The sequence below is a fragment of the Calidris pugnax genome, unplaced genomic scaffold (assembly GCF_001431845.1).
Source record: "Calidris pugnax isolate Ruff unplaced genomic scaffold, ASM143184v1 scaffold133, whole genome shotgun sequence".
NCBI classification, from domain to species: Eukaryota; Metazoa; Chordata; class Aves; order Charadriiformes; family Scolopacidae; genus Calidris; species Calidris pugnax.
In genome coordinates, this window is record NW_015090977.1 from 2,673,982 (window position 1) to 2,692,212 (window position 18,231).

The window sequence follows — 18,231 nt, forward strand, 5'->3', positions numbered from 1 at the left end:
TTTTTTTTTTTTTTTTTTTTTTTCCCATGCAGCTGAACAAAAGGTTCATCCTCAGTTTTCTCCATGCCCATGGGAAGCTGTTTACCAGGATTGGGTAAGTGTGCAGGATGTTTATTTTATTTTCCTACATTACAAGTCTTTTTGGAATTTAATATTGTTAGCAACTAAGCTGTGTTTGGAGCTGAGGGCACAGGGTGTGAATTCTTGCAGGCCTAGCCTCCTGGTTCTTATTCTCCTTACCCGCCCTCCCATCCACACTGGTTATTGTTTGGGCTCTTTCTTCCCCCACCTCAAGGTCTGGTCCTGCCTGTGCACCGGGACCCTCTGGCAGAAGCTGAGCTCAACCACACAACTCACACAGGAGGGACTAATGGCTTTTTTTCTCTCTCCCACCCCCTAACCACGCTCTGTCCCCCTTAATTTCTGGTTTTGCCCCCCCTCCCCATTTCCCCCCACTCTTAGCCAGAAGAGAGGTGGCTCTGGTGGCCTCTCAGTGGCTGTTGCCTGCGAGGAGCACAAAGCCATCGAGGCAGAACCACACAGTGGCTGAAAGCTGCCGTCCAGAGCGTGTCAAGACAAGCCTTGCCCTTCGTCTCCTCGCTGCCATTTCGGTGAAAGCCTCGTAGCTGAGAGCTGCCCGGGCTGTGGGGATGGGGTTATCCAAAGTGCCCTCGGCAACGTCTGTCAGAAACTGGTTTCAAGTAATTGAACAGCTACCCTCCAAGCAAAGCAAGCCTGATACAGGTCTGGGCTGAGATCCCAGCCTGGGGGACACCCTTCTGACCCAGAGAGCAGGGCTCAGGCTCGCAGCGAGGGGCTTCCCTTGGAGCTTCCCCCACTCCAGGTCCAGGCTGGCCCTTGCTGTCTGTTGACGGGGCGGCTGTTGTGGTGGGACCTCGCGTGGGTTTGGATGGTCCCTGGCTTGGTCGGTGCTCTCTGCTTGAGCCTGCCAGTGCCTTGTAGGCAGATGGAGTCGCATGAGCTCTGTTGGCTCCTTTACTCTCTTGTGGAACTAATAGCTACGAGTTACAGGGCTGAGAGACCTTTCTGGGCCACTTAAGGAAAGGTAGAGTGGATGGAAAGTGGCATCTTTTCCCCACTGTTGGTTTTTCACTCAGTTGCACCGTTCCCTCAGTTTCCCACAGTTTCACTCAAGATGCACACTCAGATTCACTCAGTTCCTTGCCCCTGGGGCTGTCCCCTGTCCCTCCCGGAAAGCACAGCAGCGCAGGACACACCGACCCTGCCACGCAGCCTCAGCCAGGGTGGCCAGTCAGGCAGTGACACGTGCTTGATTTTGGACCCTCCGTAAAGCAACGGGAAGCAGGAGCTGTGCTGGCCAATTTGTTGGAGCTCTGATTGTCTGAGGGCGAGGAGGAGAGCAATCAGCTCCCTCACTGCCAGTGCTGTTGATCTCTCCCTGAGTCACAAGGCACTGATTATCTGCTTGCGGGCAGCGGGCTGGCCTGCAGCGAGGAGCCAGATCTAGATGTCCTCCTGCCCGCAGAAAAGAGGAGAAAAGCTACAAGAAGAGCCCGTGAAAGGTTTGGTAACTACAGCGTGTCTGTGCCGGAGGGCAAAGCATCCGGGGAGCTGCTGGTCGTTGGCTCGGAGGGGCCGCGCTCACGGCCGAGCTCCGGTTGAACGCGTGCCAGCAGGGGGATTAATGGGGATGTTGCAGAGATTGCTTGCACATTTGGCTCCTGAGACCTTTGTGAAATTAAGATGCAGCGTTTGAGGCAGTTGCTTCCCAGGACAGTCATTTAGAAAACCCAAGTATGTTTAATGGTACGATATCCCCTGAAGTACTTAGAAGGGAACTAGAAAGTAATACCATGACACAGGAAGAGAAAATCGTCCAGCCCTGCTAAACAGCTTCCGCGCTTAAAATAGGTAAAAGGTGAGGAATAGCTGAGTCCTCTTTGGGCAGGATCTTCAGTGATTTATCTGTAAAAGGTATGGAAAAGATGATGTTGCCCTAATTGGAATCCTTTTTCTTTTTTTCTCCTAAAACCACAGGTAAGTAATTTATTAAAAGCTTCCGCTCTGTTCCTGACCTGCTGGTTCTGAGCTCAGTGGGGTTACTACACGCCGTTCCAGATGTGCTGCGGTATCAAAGCACAGCTGGCGGGGCTGAGGAAGCCCTCACTCCTTCTTGTTGTTATTCCATGGCAATAATCTTCATCTCCTCACTAACAACCCATCCTGCAAAGGGCTCCTCCATCCCCAGCGTCCTGTCTGCCCTAGGAGGATGTTGCTGGATATGCTGGATGTGGTCTGAGATTTCTCAAAATTAGGAAGTCTTTAGAAGCAATCAGTATGTTCTAATTCCCTGGCTGTGCCCCAAATCCAGGGAAACTGCCTCTTCCAGGGGGAGCAGTGCTTTTGTACCGGCGGAGCTGCTCCGTTCTGCACAGCTACAGAGTACAAGGGGTCTGTTTGTTACAACCCGTGTTTGTGGGAAGGTAAGAGAGACTTTGAAGTGCTCCAGCAAACAGTGCCAGGGGTGAGGGTGCCCCTGCTGCTAGGCAGAACTGGTTGTTGAAAGGCATCCGTGAAATATGGTTAAGAAGAAAGGCATTTCTGATTTTAAAAATAGAGCCTATTACTGTCCTGAAAGTCTGTTGGGGAAGCCCGGCAGAATTGCCCATGTGGGTTACCAGAAGTGGCTTGCTAATCCAGGCTGCAGCGTGCTGATATCACAAGATCTGAATCTCGCAGGGGAAGATAGAGGAAATTGCTATGGAGGCCCCTGAGGTTGCCTGCCCTGGCTCCAGATGCCTCACCCCCTGCAGGTTTTGGCTCCCGTGTGGGCACAGTGGTGCGATGTCACTGATACCTGGAGCGGGCACTTGCTGTGAGACAGATACTCGTTCTTGCTGGGTCTGGCTGTGGCTTTTTCTAGCGTAGGAGCAAGAAGTAACACAGCAAGCTCAGCAGAAGAGGTAATGGGATGGGAGGACCTCCCCTTCTTCTCCCCCTCAATAGTTGGAAACTATTTTTGGCAAATTGTTGGTTATAAAGTTGTCCTCGTGGGATACCAGGTGAGGGCTTTCTTTGGGAGGGCTGTTGTGGGCAACCACGTCTCAGTCATTTTTGTGAACTGACTGTGCTCTTCATTGCAATCAGTTCAGTTTTTGACCCCACTTGGGTTGGGTGGTTGCTGAGGACCCAACTGCTCTGATAAGTAACCTCAGCTAATTCCCTCAGCGATGCCTGATGAAGAGTAGGATAAATGCATCAGATTTCCATGGGTGCTCGTGAGAGGTGTTGAAAGCCCACCCCGTCCCCGGCCGTGGCAGTGCAGCCGCTGGCTGCTGTGTCCTGATGAGCGACAGCAGCCCTGTGTGCTGCAGGGACCTGCTCCAGCTTTGACGTTTCCAGCAGCCAGATGAGGCCAGTCATTAGTCTGCGAGTCCCAGCCCTGTGGGCTTCTTAAGTGATGAAGTTTTAGGGGCTCAATCACAGCGTGTAGCCTGAGGGGGGATGGGGCTTGGTGCCATGGGATCCCATCCTGCCCCGTTCTTCTGGAGGAAGCACGTTCTGGCCGGTGTTCAACGCACTGGAATTGCCACATCCGCAATGTGGCACCAGTGTGTGCAGTTTGCTGTAGCCTGGGTTTCTCGGGAGTCCCATGGGCTGCTCCTGGTCCAAGTGAGCTGCTGGCCTCTTGGCACCCCTCCCAGATTGGTAGAAGTCAGTAGAAAAAAATGGTTGGTCAGAAATGACTCATAAAGGCCGTGTTTTCCTGCCAAAGGAATGCTGCCTGTCGGTCACAGAGCAATCCCTCGCTGCCCTCTCTAAGTGAAGGCTTCAGCTGCCTCCGTTGCAGCCTGCACCTTCGTTCCCCATGGCTCCTGGGTGGGAGACGACACCCCAGGGCATCCCCCTTTCCTCAGGAGACGTGACACTGAGCGAGCTGTGCCGACCGACCGCCCTGCGGCATAACCTGCGCTCTACAGACTCTCTCTCTCTCTGTCTGCAGGATGGAGACCTTCCCTGCGGTGGCGGAGGAGGTCCTGAGGGAGTTCCAGGTCCTGCTGCAGCACAGCCCCCCTCCCATCGGAACCACCCGCATGCTCCAGCTTGTGGCAATCAACATGTTTGCAGTGTACAACTCCCAGCCCAAAGGTACCATGTGCTGCTTCAGGGGAACCGGGCTGGGGATCGGCCGCTCTCTGTGTGGCCGAGCTGCTCATGGGTGGGGGGGAATCACCAGCTGAAGATGGATGGGGATGTGGAGCAGTGGTTGGATGCCTGGGGATGTTGGTGTGGACAGCAAAGGGGGACCTTGGTGGAGTTGGCTGAGGCATCTGGAGTGAGGCAGCATGGCATCTCCCTGGAGCCTGAGTCATGAAGCACAGAAATAAGGCACTGCTTTATGGCTCTGCCTTCCCAGCGTTTGGTGTGGGCCCTGCTCAGTGCTCCTGCTGGCACCAGAAGGGCTGGGAGGATCTCAGAGGCCTTGGCTTTTGGGAGAGTGGCATTGCCTGTGACCACTTGTGTGTCTGTGCAGGCAACTGGGTGGTGTGATGGGAGATGCTGCTCTCTGAAAGGCCAGGCTGGAGACTATTCCTCATGTGAAGACACCTAGAGATCTAGTATTACTCATCCTCTCCTCCATTCATTCAGGAGGCTCTAAGTGCTCTCTGCCACTGTTGGGTTTAATGTGTTGGTCAGCAGAAATGCCACCAATCCAGAGTGTCTTCTACTGAGTTTGAAATGGTGTTTCCAGTGTTTTTCCCCCGACATGCATTGGGAGGTGCCCAGGTCTGCCTGAGCTCCCTGTGCATGAGCAGGGACGGGGCTGCCCTCCCTGGGTGGGTGTTTTTTCGTGCTGATGGCTTGGGATTTAGATCCCAAAAGATGGAGGCCTCCAGCTGATGGATTTCAGTCAAAACCATCCCGTTGGGCGATCGGGCTGAGCCCCAGAGAGCTGCTGCTGGAAGATTTCTCCCTCGCGAGCCAGTTGGCCACTTGTCAGGCCAGTGGTTAGTGGCCGAGGTCAGCTGATGGAGCGCGACGGCGTCGGCCAGAGGGCTGGCAAGCGGCTCCCGTGCGCCGTGCCTGCTGCCTGGCCAGCCTCACAGGCACCCTCCTCTCCCGGGGGGAAACCCTGGGGGGAACCCTCAGTCCCGCTGGCGGAGGCAGCCTTGCCCTCCCGCCTGCTGGATGCCAACCGGCGACGGCGTGTTTATCTTTGAGCTGCAAAGTGCTTTATGATTATGAGCAAACGCCTGCGCGCAGCCCCCCGGTAGGTGTATTAATAGCGGTGTCTGTGCTGCAGACGGGAGCTGGTGGTATAAAGAGAGGAAGAGATTTGTCTGGGCTCCACGGCAGAGCCCCCGTGGCAGAGCTGGAAGCGATCCCAGCTCTCAGACCACTGGACTCTGCTCTTCCATCCGTAGCCGAGTTGTGGATGGATGCCTGTGAGTGACAGAAAGGGAGCGCTTCCTTATCTCCTGTGGAAAAATAAGTATTCTCGGAGTTTTTCTGCCTCCCGTGGGGGTAACTGCCAGCTGCTCCCAGCTCCTTGCACCTCTGGAGAAAGCGAGCCCGTTGCTGCTGGGGACTGCAGGCTGCGCGGAGCAGGTGGTGGTGTTCAGGAAATGCCTGCAGGTCGGATGGCACTGCCGCTGCCATCTGATGCCTGGTGCCCTTCAGGGATTTCCCTGAAGGCTCCTTGCTCTGGCGACCCTAAAACATGGCAGAGTATTGTTGGCAAAGCAAATCCTGTTGTCAGCTCAAATGCCCTGGTGGTCTCGGAGTGCTGGCACGGGCTGGGTTGGGCTTGGTGCTGACACTGATATTGAGAAGAGCTGGGTGCAGGAGGAGCTGGGAGAGGGGAAGTGGATAAAAAAAAAAAAAAAAAGCAAAGGGCTTGGAGTTTAAAAGGCAAACATGAATGTTTGCTGAATTATTACCAAGTTGCCCAGCACGGGGTGAGGGTTGTTGGCTCCATCCCCGGCGTGTGGGCTGCTGTGGGCAGAGGACTGGCCGGAGCGTGGGGCAGGGACGGCTGTCGGGAAGGTGCGGGTTTGCATTTCCCAGCACATGAGTCACCTCCCCGGGCTGCAGTAGCCGTGGGCAGCGGCAGGAGCGGGTACGAGGGGGTTGATCCACCCGTGTGGGAGGCTGGGGGGGGACACAGGGAGCAGTCCCACCCTGCCTGCGTCCCCACTGCCAGGAAACCTTACTGGGGGAGCCGGGCTCGCCGCGGTCAGAGCTTGGCTGCGTCAACTCCGTAGAGCTGGATCTAACTTTGCAGTTGGACCAAACGACCTCCAGAGATCTCCTCCTCCTGAAATCCTTCTGCGAATCTGGGATCAGAGCGTGGCCGTGTCCTTCCCATCGCACGGGCCCGTCTGACCTTCAGCTGCAGGCTCCCAGTAGCAGGAGGAGATCTGTGGGTTTGGGGCCGGGGAGGGAGGTCTGTCTGAGAGCCTCTCTTCCCTGCTATCCGGGGGTAGTTCTCTCCGGGGATAGCTGCTCCCTCCCTCCCCCGCCATGTATTTCCAGGTCTCTGGAGCCCCAGCTACTCCTGAGAAACTTGTAAACTTGCTGGCTTGCCCCATGTCTGGTGTCTAATGAATCCCTCGTGCTGGGATCCAGTGGTGCTAGCAGTTGTGGGGCGGTGTCGCCGGCAAAACAGTCTCGACGTGGGGAACTTGTACAAAACTTTATGCCCGTGAATGCAGACTTTTAATCACAGATTTGGGTATTGAAGAAAGGAAACTTGAACAGTCAAATGCTTTAATAAACACCTTTCCTCCCTCTTTCTCAGGCTTACACTAAATACGTATCCCGACTCATCTCAGGCTCAGCTTCCTCCATTTTCGTTGCAGATTATGCTTGGTTTGTCCCCATTCCTTCAGCGAGGCAACAGGCAGCACAGGAGATTGAGGACTTGTGTGTAACCATTTATATCTGCTGCTGTTTGCTTTGTACTTGTTTTCTTTTGCTGTGATGGGGGTCGGCTGTGGTCCCTCCAGGGTGTCCCTGCCCCAGCGTGGGTCCCCCGTATGGCAGTTGTGATGTGTCCCCCTGCGCCTCTCTGGCTGCTGCCACTCTTTCATAAATCAGTCCGTGCAAGGTCACCACGTGCTCTTCTGATGTGCTGACTTTTTTTGGGGTGCAGTGGGGTGGTTAAAGTGGTTTTGGAGCCAGCCAGCTGTGAGCGGCACGTGGTGTTTCATGGCCTCCTCCCACACAGGTCACTGCCGTGGTCCCCAGACCCTGCAGCCTGTGCCCGTGGCAGGGCTCTGGTGGGTGCAGGCAGAGCCCTGTGGTCTGTGCCCACTGCAGGCAGCCGAGTGGTGCCCCGGGGGTGGCACCAGGCACGTCAGAGCTGGTCTCAGCTGCCTGTGCAGCCGGGCAGCACTGGGAAGACTCTGGGAGATGGATTGGTCTGTTGTTTTCTCTGACAGAGGAAGCCAAAGAATTCCCACATGAAGTGCTTCCCCTGCTGTTCGGCATCAAACGGCGTGTTCCTCCCAGTGAGCTGCTCTCCCCATTGTCCACAGAGGCGTGCGGCCAGCAAGGGCTCCTCTGACCTTCTGGTTGCCTCCCCTCAGGAGCATTCAAGGTGTGAAAAAGCTTCTTGTAGACCTCAAACCCATGGGGTAAGGAGGCCCCAGCCAGGGGAGGGAGGCAGAGAGAGATGGGCGCTCTACACGGCAGAGACATTCAGCTGATGGAGCTTTCCATCATGGGACGTAGGTGACTACCAAAATTTTGGGCCATCCTGGGCTCTGGCTGGGGCGGGACCTTTGTGGGGTGGCCCGTTTAACAGTTTGGTAGCCATCTGCACAACCAACTTACAGAGAAGTTTGGATCCCTTTATCCCAACCACAAACACTCCAAGAATTTTAATTTTTTTTTAATTCTGTAATTTGGGGAAATAAAACTCTGGTTTCTGAAGAGACTAATTGAAGCCGTGCTTGCGGCAGGGGCATCTCGGTGAGGGGAGAGAGAGAAACCCCCTCCCAGCCCATCTGTGCCCAATTTACTCCGATCTGGCCTCTCTGAGGCTTTTTTTTTTTTTCTTTCTCTCTCTCTTTAATAATTTGTTTTATAATTCCTGGAATCAAACCCATCTCAGACACACTGTTTTATTTTACTGTATTATTGGATTATACTTCCTATAAATCACTGGATGTTATTCATAGGCCACCACCAGAATAACTTCCCCTCTCCCCCCACCCCCCTCCCCGATGGCCCCGCATTCCAAACAAGCGCGCACCAAAGTGGGGGTGCAGCGGAGCTGGGGGCACCCTAGAGACACTTCCCGGAAATCCCAGCAAATTTGCCTGGCTGCGGGTGTGAAGCATCAGGCTGCAGCACCTGGATGCCTTCTGGCACTCTCGGGCCGGTCGCGTTGTGCCGTGCGGAGGTTGTTAGGAGGTCGGGCTTAGGTGGAAACGGAGAAAGGGGAGGGGGCTGCCATATGTGCATCCTCAGCACATGGAGGGAATGAAGTTGCATCCCCCCGGGGCTGAGCAGAGTCAGGGCACGGAGGCACGGGGAGGTTCTGGCCCAAGCGCTTTAGCTGAAGATTTGGGAACGTGGCTTGTGTTTCAACCAGAAGGAAGTTGTGGCAGGGCAGGGTGACCAGCTGTAGGGCAACTGCTCTGCTGAAGCCGGTTTAAAATGAAAGAGGTGGGATTTAGATCAGGAAGGCTTTAGTGTGAGGGTGGTGAAACACTGGCCCAGGTTGCCCAGAGAAGCTGTGGATGCCCCATCCCTGAAGGTGTTGAAGGCTAGGTTGGACTTTGAGCAACCTGCTCTGGTGGGAGGTGTCCCTGCCCAGGGCAGAGGGGTTGGAACTCAATGATCTTTAAGGTCCCTTCCAACCCGAACCATTCTATGGTTCTGTCACCTGCTACTTGAGTGGCAGTCCCATTGCCAAAGCTCGTGTGGGACGTGAGGAGGACTTGAGGGGACAGCCAGCATGGCAGGGTCAGCCTGGGCTTTGGTTCGCAGCTCTCCATGGTCTGTCTTCTTGAGTGGAACGTGGTTGGGTTTTCTGTGCAAGATAGGGTTGGCTGGGAAACCCTGAGGTGCAGCAAGGGAAGATTCATGCCCTGCTCCCTGCAGCAAATTCGGAGCAGCGTCTGTCCCCTTTGCACTGCCACACCAGTGTCCTTGGAGCAGTGTAGAGAAGGTCAATGCTGCATAGGCCACTTGGTGTGGAGACACTGCCTGGGTCACAGAGAACCGCTCTTACACGATGAGCGTCTTCTAACTACAGCCTTTTCTGGGGTTTGCTACTGTGCACGGTCCTGTTTGCTCTTTGAAGACCTGCAGCAGCTTCTGAGATGTTGATCTTGCCCAAGTCTTCTTGATAGACACCAGAAAGGATCCATAGGTTAGTGCTAATCAACTGCAACTTCTAAGCAGGTACAGGATTCCTTTTGCCTATGTGTCCAGCACCCAGGCCTGGCTGGAGAGGACACATCGAACGCAAAGGACCCCCTGAAATCAGCCTGTCTTTTTGTAACCAGCAGCCAGCTCCGCTGCCCTCCTGCCCTGCACTGGATGGAGCGTGCTTCGCTTTGCTGACCACAGCTGCTCTGACTTGCAAGCTAAAGCGGTGAACCCTTAAAATATCTCCGGAGACGTTGCAGAGGCTGGTGGTGTCTGCCCTCAGCAGAACCTCAACTCTGACCATCTCCACGGTTCTTTGTTCGGTTTCTGACGCTCGGACCCATGTTTGCTCAAAGAGCTGACTGCGGCATCAGAAAAAGACCCAGCGGAAGCAGGTACCGCTCTTCTGCTGCAGCCACATCTCAATGGCCTCTCGTGAGGCTCTAACCACATCTCGCATGTTGGAGAGGACAAAGGTGCTGGCAGTCAGAGACAAGGGAGTCCAGTGCGTTTGAGTGAGTTTAAAAATAAAGCGGTACTGCAGAAGGCTGCCTTGGTTTGGTGGGGTATTAAAATTAGGCACAAAGCAAAGCTTAATAAACCTCAGGCTGTAGATAGCAGAAGCAGCAACTTGGTCTTCCCCTGTCTGGGGAGCAGAACTGAGTCTTTTTCTCCTAATTCCCCTCCTTGCGTGGTAAATAAGTGTTTCACCAGAGTCCAGCTGGCACCTCCGAGCAGGCAGCTCTGAGGGCCACGACAGCTTTGGGTACAACTGGGAGATGGATGAAGATGTGGTTGGTGTTGGGGGGTTGTGTCTTGGGGAGGCTGAGCCTCTGCAGTCCTGTGCCCCACCGAGAGCAGAGGCTGGAGTCCCCACACCTGCTCTGGGGAGTGGGGTTTGTGCTGGAAACTCAGCCCACTTGGTGCAAGGAGGATGGAGTTGAGCAGATCCATAACTGGGTTTCTCAGGGGTGCTCGGGGCTCTCCCTGGTCGTCATACAGTGAGTGTGGACTGAAGTGTCTGTACCGAGGTCACCAGCGTGCACCTGACTGCCTTTCCCTGTGGGACTGGGTAGTGCTGTCTTTAGCGAGGTGTCGTTAGGACATAACACTTCCCAAGGCCTTACGTTTGGAGGAACTGGCTGTTAAATTCATCCTTCCTCTCCCTTTGTGTTGCTGCTCTCGCTTGCTTCGGGTTTGAGTTGTCATCAGGAGAGGAAGCCCTGAGGAGAGCTGGCTGGGACTGGTGTCCATCCTTCCCCTTGCTGCTGGGCTTGTGTGGAGGCTCTAGAACGAGCAGGTGCTGAGATGTCACGTGGACAAAGGGTTCCTTAACCAATGTTGAGTGATATCTGCTCCTCGCTGTGTCCCAGCACAGCCCAGGCCTCGGTGGTGTGAGCAGGATGAAGGGTTGAAATGGCCTGAGGGGTGATACCTACTTTGCTCATCTCAGGAGACACATGGCTTCCTGCACGGAGCCTCCTGCTCCTCCTGAGGGACACGTCCATGTCCGGAGGTGGCAGCTGACCCTCTGGAGTTTCTCCTCTGAGTGGTGGAGGTTGGCACAGTTGCCGGGAACTGTCGGCGCCTTTTCTTTCAGGGAAGGAAACTGTCTCGGACTTGAGACACATCAGCAAAGTTCAGGTAAAACACTTTTGGCCCAGGCACTTCTTCAGAGCCTCGCTCTCGGGCTCTTGAGGCTGGTGGCAGCAATGTTTAGACCAAAGTCTTCCTTTGCTTATTCCCCTCTGTTTCCTGTTTAAAAGGCAGATTGTCACATATTTGGGGATTTATTTACCGTAATTGGAGTTATTTTCCTGGCTGCTGGCTTCTGCCCTCTGATGCAAGACTCCTCAGCAAAACGTGTGTCCAGAAAGCCATGTGACTTTTTTTTTTTTTTTTTCCCCTTGCCACCAGTGCCAGCAGGAGATGCAATAATCAACGCGCTGCGGGGAATTTCCACTTGCAGTTCAGGTTTCTGAAATCTAGATGGTGGCTTGGGAGGCAAAAAAGATTGCGCGGGGCTTTGTGGCAGGGAAAAGGAAAGGTTTCCAGCGAAACCGAGTCCTTGCTGGTGTGTCAGAGTCTCCAGTCCTGCCCTCCATCCCCTCAGTGCAGCAAAAGTCCCCATGGAGTGGTGTTGGATGGACTTGTGACGGGCAGAAGCCCCAAGCACGAGCGCATCCTTACATCTGCCCTTGAAGCCGTTCCACCAAACACCAGGGTGATACCGAGATCTCGTTTCAGGGCAGCAAACAGAGGGGAAATGATTTGTAATCAGAAAGCTGGAGTCTGCTTTGCAGCCAAGCTTCGGCAGCCCGAGCAGCAAGTCAGGACAGAGCCGGTGACATGGGGGGAGGGTGTCAGATTGGAGGGGCCGTCGTGCTGCGGTGCCACCGAGGCACGGGCCAGCGCCACCAACGCTGACACAACAGCACTTATTTCGACGAAGCGGCAGCGTCGCCGTGTGAAATGAAAGGCAGGAAATGGAGCGTTGGCACACAGCGTCCGTCCGTCCGTCCTGCTGTACCGAGGAGAAAGGAGAGAGGCAGCTCTCCCTGGAGCTCTACTCTCCCACCCCTGCTCTGGTGGTGGAGAAAGAAGGGTGCCAGGGACCCCGAGTGGGGTGGCACCAGGTGCAGCGGCTTTGGTGAAGCTTTAGATGTTTGCACCGAGACAGGAAATCCTCTCCCTTTTAAAGAGATGTTTCTGACTCTTTAATGTGAGTTGCGCCTTTGATTTCCTCGCTTCTAAGCAGCGCCGAGTCAATTGCTGTATTTCTGTTTTAATTCTCTGAGAGAACGTCGTATAATTAGGCTAATTATGGGGCTTTGTGAAGTTGTAAAACTCTTGATTGAGCTTGCGGGGCTGTTTTATAGCCTGCCAGGTGTAGGCAGGGAGGGCTGCCCGCCCCGTGCCCTTGTGCAGGTTCGGGGAGGTCCCTTCCCCGGGGGGGGGTTGCCCCCCTGGGCTCATCCCCTGCCACCTCCCTCCCTCCGTGCTGGGGGGGGGATTCAGCTGGGAGGGAGCATCCTCAGGGGCTGGTTGGGATCTCTTCTTGCCTTAATGCTGAGAGTGGGAATGGCGACATGGCCATGGCTGTGTTTCTACTCATGTGTGTGTCTGAGGCCGTGCAGGTTTATGTAAAAAAAGCTTTAATTTTCCCCAGTTAGGGTCTGCCTGAGGGTGGATTCTCGCAGGTTCTCAGAGCACGGCACTGCCTCGGTCCGTGCTCATGGGTGGGGAGGAGGAAGGTGAGGACTTGTTGAGCCTGACCTTCAGGAGTCACCCTGGCTAATGTGGTGATGCTCAGTCCAGCTTGGCAGCCAGTAAGGACTGGGGCAGCCTAACCCTGGCTGGGTGACAGCTCTGAGGGTACGTAGTCCTTCTCGAACTGCAGGAGAGAGTCCAGTGTAGGGGAACCAAGATGATTAAGGGATTGGAGCACCTCCCTTACGAGGAAAGGCTCCAAGGGCTGGGGCTCTTTAGCCTGGAGAAGAGAAGGCTGAGGGGAGACCTTATCTATGTTTACAAGTTCCTAAAGGGTGGTTTGAAGGAAGATGGAGATGGAATCTTTTCAGTGGTTTCCAGCGATAGGACGAGGGGCAACGGGCACAAGCTGGAACATGGGAAGTCCCATTCAAATGTGAGGAAGAACTTCTTTCTGGTGAGGGTGACAGAGCCCTGGCAGAGGCTGCCCAGGGAGGGTGTGGAGTCCCCTTCTCTGGAGATCTTCAAGACCCACCTTGATGCCGTCCTGTGTGATTCAGACATTGGAATGGGCTGCCCGGGGAGGTGGTTGAGGCACCATCCCTGGAGGTGTTCAAAAGACAGGTTGATGTAGGGCTGGGAGGTATGGTTTAGTGATGGTGATGCTTCTTGTTTGTTGTGTGGGTGTCTATTTTTGTCAGTTAGGTTGACGGTTGGACAAGATGATCTTTGAGGTCCCTTCCAACTCTGACAGTTCTGTGATTCCGTGATGGCTGTGGTTAATGTCACCGCGGGGCTTGTAGGTGACATGGAGAGGGCATGAACGATTTGTCTGTCCCTGAGGTTGGCAGGGGTCTCTGATGTGTGCTCTCAGGTCCCCCCAGGCTGCGGGGGATGTGAGACAAGGTGGGCAGCCACAAGCATGTCACCATGGGGTGGGAGGGAGATGCCTTGCAGGGATGGATGTGCTTTGGGCTGTGATGTTTTCTTCACTCGCCCGTTTCTCCCGTCCCTCCCGGGAGCGTGTGGTCCCCCTGACCCTGCCTCGCTGAACTCCCGGTGCTTCTCGGCCGGACCCAGGAGCCCAGTCTTGCGAAAGCAGCCGCCTGCTCTCCGGGTAATGGCACAGAGACGGAGGCGCCGGCTGCCAAAGGCGGCGGGTTGGGAACAGCATAAACCCTTCAGAGAACGGAGGGGGCCCGGGGAGCCAAGGTCTGACGAGACCCCGATGACCCGCCTGCTCGGGAGCCCGGGGCTGGGCCCGGTGTGGGGTCGAGAAGTTGGTGGGGATGAGGGGGGGACCCGAAGGCGGGCAGGGGGAGCGGGGAAACGCTGCCACATGGGCTCGTGTGTGTCTTTAAAAAGCAGGCGAGGCGGAAGTGATGCTGGCGGCCCATCTGCGCGGGGAGCGGGAGACGCGCCCCAGCTGGTGCGAGGCCCTGGCAGCCCCGGGAGCTGCCGTCTGTTGGGGTTTACTGCTGTCTACGTTGAAACACGGCTTGGGAAGGACAAGGAGGGGGAAAAGAGGGAAAGAGAAGGAAAGAGAAGGGGGGGGTCGGTGGCACGGTGCCAGTCCCGGTTCGCCTGGCCTTCTCGTTCCTCCTCCTCCTCCTCCTCCCCGCTCCCTCCAATGCTTTAAAGTCACATTTCCAGGCCAGACATAGAATTAATCTCTGGGCACTTCACATTGCTGGCAGCGCAAAGCAGGATGTGGGATCTTTTTTTTTCTCTCTCTCTGCGTCTTGGCTGACTTTTTTACCTCTCGAAGAATTTGGAAGGGCCGTGAGATTCCCCCCGCCCCCCCTCGCCTCGGTGCCGTGCAGTTTTTCAGCACGCTGATCACCCTGCTGTGGCTTCACCCTAATAGATTTCATATGCTGACACAGTTGACATCAGTACCAAACTATTTTACATGTGATCTGGTGTATTTCCTGAGGAAATCTGCAAGATATTTATTAAGAACTAATAAAATAAACCTCTCCATGAGCTTTTAGGTAGTTTTCAATTTTTCATGTCTCTCTCGTTTCCTCTTATCAATGAGTTTCTATTTTCTCCCTCCTCTCTGACCATTGCTAAAAGGAAACAAAAATAAATGTTTTAAACCGTTCCTGAATGGACACTGGGAATATTTCTGTAGTGATGTATTAGCAAAGTCGTATTTTTAGTGCTGTATTGTCAAGACTAAAAATATCCCGCTGCAGTGCATCCCTTTTTATAGGGCTTTGTGTGTGTGTGCGCGCGCGTGTGCTCAACATTGTACAAGTTTGCACCAGCGTGTAAAGGTCTGCCTTTGTACCGCTGCGGCGTTGCCTCCCCCGTCGCAGCTGGACTCTATTAGTCCTCGAAAATTAAAGTAATCCTGGTTAAGAAAAGGGGGAAAAAAATTTTTTTTAAAAATATATGTATGTATAATTAATCTTGTGGAGCTGCGTTTCCCCAGCTGAGCCTGCATACCTGCGTGGCAGCCCCGCTTGGAGGGACGCCGGCAGCACGGGCTCGCGTGGGCCGGTGGTTTTGCCGCTGCGTTCCCTGCGCCGAGGGTGTTCCCTGCCGCCGCGGGGACTGGTGGGGTGAACTGGGAGAGCCTGGCTGCGGGTTGCAGTCACCCGGGGGGTCCCCACTCTTTTTTTCCTGCTCAGGGAGCGCTGCCGAGCGGGAGCGTGTGTTTGTGTGTGTGTAGCTGGGAGCAGGCTGGACGCTTTGTGTTGTCAGAGGAATTTTCTGCTTTTTTTGCTATTTCTGTCTCCGTCGATTAACTCTGTGTGTTAACGGGGAGAAGCAAAGGTGGGAGCCGGGCTGAGAAGCCACCTCCTGCTCCGAGGGCTGCTCCCCCTGAGCCACAATGGGAGGCAGCTCCGTCCCTCTGCCGCCCGTGATCGATGCAGCCGTTTCCAAATATAATTTTCCGGCCGGTTTGCGTCCCGGAGCGGGGGGAGCGGGAGTGCTCTGGTCCCTAGGACCAGCCTGGCATCACCAGGTAGTTTGGGGTGCCCCGGGGGGACCCGACAGCCGGTCCCCCCAGCACGGTGTGCGTGGCACGCGGCGTTTTATGGACTGGTGTGTCTCTCTCTCCGTCCCCCCCTTTTCTCTCTCCGCCCGCCCCTCCGGCGGCTGGTCTCCTCTGAGTCACTCGCCGATTTACTCGCGGGTGCCTGGCTTTTACTGTCTGTGCTGCCGTCTGGAGAGCCGCAGCCTTTCGGCTTCCTGTCGAGCAGTTCAGCGAAAGCAGTAATTAGGGCCCGTAAAAATTTTATTTTATTAGCGAGAAGTGTTGGTGGGTAATTGGCCATAATTTGAACCCAGCCAGATCGGAGATTAATATAAAAAAAAAAATAAAAAAAATAAAAAAATATATATTTAAAAAAAAATATATAAAAATCATAGAGATCTTTTTACCAGAAAGGCCAGGGCTGTTGCTTGCAGACCCTTTCTGAGGTAGGTGGGATGGGATGGGATGGTGGCTGCTGCGGAGAGGGCGGCCGGCAGCGAGCGCCTGTGCTGTACCCGTCCTTGAGGGTGTTTGACACTGGCATGGGAAGAAAGGAAACCTTGTTTTCCAAGAACTCTGCTCTTTCTCAGCTTGATAAGCATTTAAAATAAAAGCTGCACAATTGGAATTGGCAGAGCATCCTCATTCTTTTGTCTGTCTGTTTATTTTTTTCCCCCCTCATCCCTCGACATGTGTGCTACAGCCCACGGTTACTACACCCCGCAGAACCACAGGCCTGGAGCTCTGCAGGCGCACGCCGAGCTCTGCCCACCCCCAGCCTGGCTCTTTGAAGCCTGGCAGAGCTCCATCCCCCCTCGGACCCCCGACCCTGGCAGCCTCCTGATGTCCGGGGCGCTGAAGTATTTGACAAAACGTATGTTTTTCAACCCCTTTCGGTTCCCCCTTGGCTGGCAGGGCAGCAAACCCAGGGCTTCTCCTGGAGCTGGAGCGGTGGTTTTGGAGCAGGGCTGCGACCGCGCTATACGGACCCCATCGCTCTGGTATTTATAGACTTTTGTTAGAACATTTTGAGGATGGCCAACGCCTCGGAACGGTCTGACGGCCCATTCCTGCATCCTCCGTGCTCGCGGATGGTGTCGGCGATTGGAGAATTAATCGCTCCACTCAGGGTGTAAGGAAAAGCCAAGCCCCTCCGCGCGCGTCGGGCTGGTTCCTGCCGGGTGAATCAGCCCAGGGAGCTACTTCAGGCTACTAGTCCTGGTGGTTTGGTGTTAGGGATGGGGGGTGGGAAGAGGTGGGGGGAGTGTTGCTTCAGGTTAGTAGTGCTTGTTTTTTGCTTGGCAGCCTGGGCTGGAACCTGGTGTAACTGTTTCCCAAGGAATATTTTTGGTTTTAAAACTGAAGGTCAGCAGTTCGCAAGTGCTGCGCTTGCAGCCAACTCTGTGGTTCGCCTTGTGCCACCGGGCCAGCAGCACTTGAGATCCTGATCAATTGATCTGCAACAATACGAAACCACGAAGGGTGACTGCCAGTTAAAACTCCCCGTCTCGCCCCATTTTCCCCACCCAAAGCGTCTTTTCTGCCCATATCCCCTTTCTTGCCGCCCGTCTCCCTCCCTCCCGCTCGGCTGTGTATTGGAGTTTTTGTCTATCTTTTTCCATCTCTCTGTCTCTTTTCATAACAGTTTTTAATAATGTTTTAGTTAGTTCCAGCCTTTTCCCTCAATGGATCCCATTGGAAAATGCATTTGAAAGGAAACAGTTATACACTTCCCTTCCTTTGAAACTCTGTTGGCACCTTTTCCAGTGCAGTAAACCATACAACATGGATTTTCAAAGTTTCCAAACACAGACATGCTGGCGTTAAATTTATGAAAAAATATTTTATTCGGCTGTATAGTAACTATGAGTCTCCGAGCTGCTGGTCACAGTGAAATCGAAGCTCGCTTTGGAACTCGCAACAGGTTTTCAAATCTCTGCAGGAAACGTAGCGGCGCTGGCTGGTTGGGAGCCCACAGCTCCCATCCCGTAGCAGCGAGGGAAAGGGGTGCTGGGGCACCCCAGGACTGACCCCCCCCACCCTGGGGTGCAGCCTTTCCCTGCTGGGGGACGGGGCGGCAACGGTAGCTGCAGGGAACCGTCCCGCTTGTGCCAATCCTATCTCAAATCACAGGGGAAAAGAGGAATTTGGCATAAAACCGTTATGTCTTATGCTTGTTAATGAATGTAGAAGGTTAAGGCTTTTTTAGTTACTGAGTCCCGAGGCGAGGGGGGGGGTGAGGGGAGCGGGGGGGGAGGCTCGATAGCCGGTGTGAGCAGTCTGTGCGGCGTTTTGGGACCCGAGGCTCCGGCTACATGTAAGTTGTTGGAGCTCTGCGATCGTATTTTCTAACACGGGGGCTCGGATGTTAAACTTCCTGGAATGGTTTCTCCGTGCGCTGTGGGTTTGTGCCTGTGGTCTCGGCCCTTCCCGGAGGGAATCGCTCACTTGACACCTGAGAAACCTCCCTTTGTGTGCCACCCCTCAGAGCAGATTCTCCCCCCCCCCAAATTTCCACCCCAGATCACAGCCCCCACTCACCACGAGAGGTCGGGTGGGTGAATCTGGCCGTGACTTCTGCTGTGAGGGGTTGTTTCCAAACCCAACGAGCCTCGAAGCCTGTTCTCGGTGGCTCTTCCATGTGCTTGAGGTGTGGTGTAACGTTG

General features: G+C 54.7%; 1 protein-coding gene across 2 annotated transcripts in view; it reads left to right on the forward strand.

Annotated features, from left to right (window-relative positions):
* SMG6 (SMG6 nonsense mediated mRNA decay factor) overlaps positions 1-18,231 on the forward strand; it is a 137,969-nt gene that overhangs the window by 29,754 nt on the left and 89,984 nt on the right. For both annotated transcript variants that reach the window (XM_014953147.1, XM_014953148.1), the window contains exons 9-10: positions 33-94; positions 3,986-4,131. In XM_014953147.1, the coding sequence (XP_014808633.1) occupies positions 33-94; positions 3,986-4,131 (208 nt within the window). The remainder of the gene's footprint in view (positions 1-32; positions 95-3,985; positions 4,132-18,231) is intronic.